The sequence below is a fragment of the Propithecus coquereli genome, unplaced genomic scaffold, assembly GCF_000956105.1.
Source record: "Propithecus coquereli isolate 6110/MARCELLA unplaced genomic scaffold, Pcoq_1.0 Scaffold18, whole genome shotgun sequence".
NCBI classification, from domain to species: domain Eukaryota; kingdom Metazoa; phylum Chordata; class Mammalia; order Primates; family Indriidae; genus Propithecus; species Propithecus coquereli.
Window position 1 is genome coordinate 11693791 of NW_012142745.1, and position 2643 is coordinate 11696433.

Here is a 2643-nt window from a genome sequence, read left to right on the forward strand (position 1 = left end):
TATATATATATTTTACCACAATTAAAAAATAGTAGCCACTAACATCTAATATCTAATGTTTCAGCAATATAAAGCATTACTTACAGCAGGGAATTGTCATTTTATAACTATTCAGTTTTACAACAGGTCACAGACGAACATACCCACTATCAAGGTGATACCCATGCTGAGAGAGCTGACCCACGCCGTCAGGCCGCGGCTCTGGTGGAATTCTTCAAGCCACTCCACATTGAGGACGCCTAGGGCCATCTGGGAGCCCATGATGAGGATGTGCACAAAGAATGACGAAAGGACCATCATCCAAGCCCAGCCTCGGTCAATGTTTGGGTGGGGCTTAAGCGTCTTCTTATCTTTGGGGTCATCTTCAAAATCATACCCAATATCTTCATGACTTGTATACATTTTCCAAGATTTTTCTGAAATACATATAACAAACAATTTCACTGAACATCAAAATAAAAAATATCTTCATCTTCTTTGGACAGCTGTACCTCCCCGTCATAACCGAAGTGGCTCCAACATCGCCTCAAGCCTTCACATTCATCTTTGTCATTATGTGGATTTAGGGACACTCCTTACTTTTTCACAGGATCACGTGCTTTTATGGAACCTGTTTCATCTTCATAGCAACCGTTTATGTAGGTATTACAATCCTGGAAATAGACTCAGAGAAGCGAGGTGACTTTCCCGAAGTCTCATGGCCAGTATGGTGTGCAGCTAGATGGGAAACCAGGATTTGAACCCAGCTAGTCCTGACTCCCATGCCCATAACCCTTTCTCCCTCCCAGAGATGGATACTGACAGGTGACAAGAAGGATGTCAGATGGGAAAATCAGGCCTCAGGGAGCCTTTCAGGGTAGCTTCACCTTGGTGGGGCCCCTGACAGAGGATCTGGTTCTCAGTTTTTGTGTGTGCAAGTGTTCAATTTGCTCAGGATGGCCAGAGTGGATTAGCCTCAGGGTATTGGCTCTTAATAAGCCAACTCAGGAGAGACTGATCAGCAGAAGGCCAATGTATTATTTTACAATGGGAGATAGGCTTTGTAATAATGGTCTGACGATACAAGACACACACTTTTATCCCTTCTACCCACCCCCATTCCCAGCATTTACCTGGGAAACTTAATTAGTTGCTAGAAAATTACTTGGAAAATAGGAAATAGGACTAAGGGAGTTTGGATAGTACAGCGCTGGTACAGGTTACCAGGTGAGGTAACCAGGTAGGCAGGAGATCAGGCAGGGCCTCCTGTGCCAAAATTAGGAGCGTGGAGTTTATCTTGTATGTAATCAATAGCCATGGGCTGAATTTACATGAGGAAGAGACAAAATGGGGTTGGTGTTTGCATAGATCCATCTCATAAGATGTTTGAAGGAGAGGAGAGAGGCTCAATGGAGCTGGAATATGCCAGGTCAGGGAGGGTTTTTGTTTTATTTCTTTCTTTTTTTTTTTAGGATGAGAATTAAGAGTGTCTATAAGGACTGAGGATAAGGAGCAGGAGTTGGGGGGTGGAAAGAGAGAGAGAGGCAGGATGACTAATCCTGGAGGAGGTGGGACAGGGTGGATCCTAAAGAAATACCCATCCCCTGAGTCTAGAAGAAAGAGGGGGTGGACAGAGCTAAGATGGTCAGTGGTGGGATGGAAAGTCACATGTGATGGTTTAATTTCTTTGGTGAAGCAGGAAGTTAGGTCACTGGCTGAGAATGAGGAGGGTGGAGGTTGTGTAGGAGCCTCAGTGTTCAGGATAACGGAAGACACTGTTGCCTACAACAAGTGGAAATGATTGCTGAGCAGTTCCAAAGGTCCAGTGGCCTCGCTGCCCAGCTATGGGCCGTGGAGCACCAAGGACAGAGCCAGGGAGCACTCAGCCCCAGAGCCCGTAATAAGGTGGAACATTGTCCACAGAGAACTTTAAAAACGACAAACGACTAAAAGTTGGTCTGCTTTTTAAATTATCACTCCCTGCCAGCAATTCTAGACAATGACACTGGTAAAAATACTCCTCCCTGAAAAAAATGTTTTGCCGATTTAAGTTCTAAACAATTATGCTGAGTTTTAATGACATATATGTACTCTTCAGATTAGCCAGTTTTTATTTTTTGTAAACATTGTATTCTATGTGGAAGTTATTTCAGAGAACTCCTGATTTTATAGTTGACCCTGGCACAGGCGTGGGCCCAGCTAAACACATTCATTTCACAAGTAAGCTCCTAACAGTTCAGAATTGTTGGAGCTCACCTCAAAAATCTGTGTCTGCAACTCCTACCGGGCTACACATTGCAGCCTTTAACAGAACATTCGAGATGAATTGTGCCAGCACAATTACTGTCTAGAAAAAGAACCAGGACTTGAATCACTTCTCTTCTGTCACTCTGTGTGCCCACTAGTAGATTTTATTTTTGTTTAAAATTTAAAACAGTGAAACAGAAGGCAAGATTACAAGGTGAAAAACATTGTTTTGGAAAGTGACATTTTTAGTTAACACATGTTTTACATAATTTGAATAATATCTTTAAAACTGAAATTTATTCTTTTTTTTTTTTGAGACAGAGTCTCGCTTTGTTGCCCAGGCTAGAGTGAGTGCCGTGGCATCAGCCTAGCTCATAGCAACCTCAAACTCCTGGGCTCAAGCAATCCTTCTGCCTC

General features: G+C 43.1%; 1 protein-coding gene across 1 annotated transcript in view; it reads right to left on the bottom strand.

The window, feature by feature from the left end:
• Positions 1–2643, bottom strand: part of LOC105808755 (monocarboxylate transporter 14) — a 27746-nt gene that overhangs the window by 20614 nt on the left and 4489 nt on the right. The window contains exon 2 of the mRNA XM_012642482.1: positions 144–416. Coding sequence (XP_012497936.1) covers positions 144–416 — 273 coding nt within the window. The remainder of the gene's footprint in view (positions 1–143; positions 417–2643) is intronic.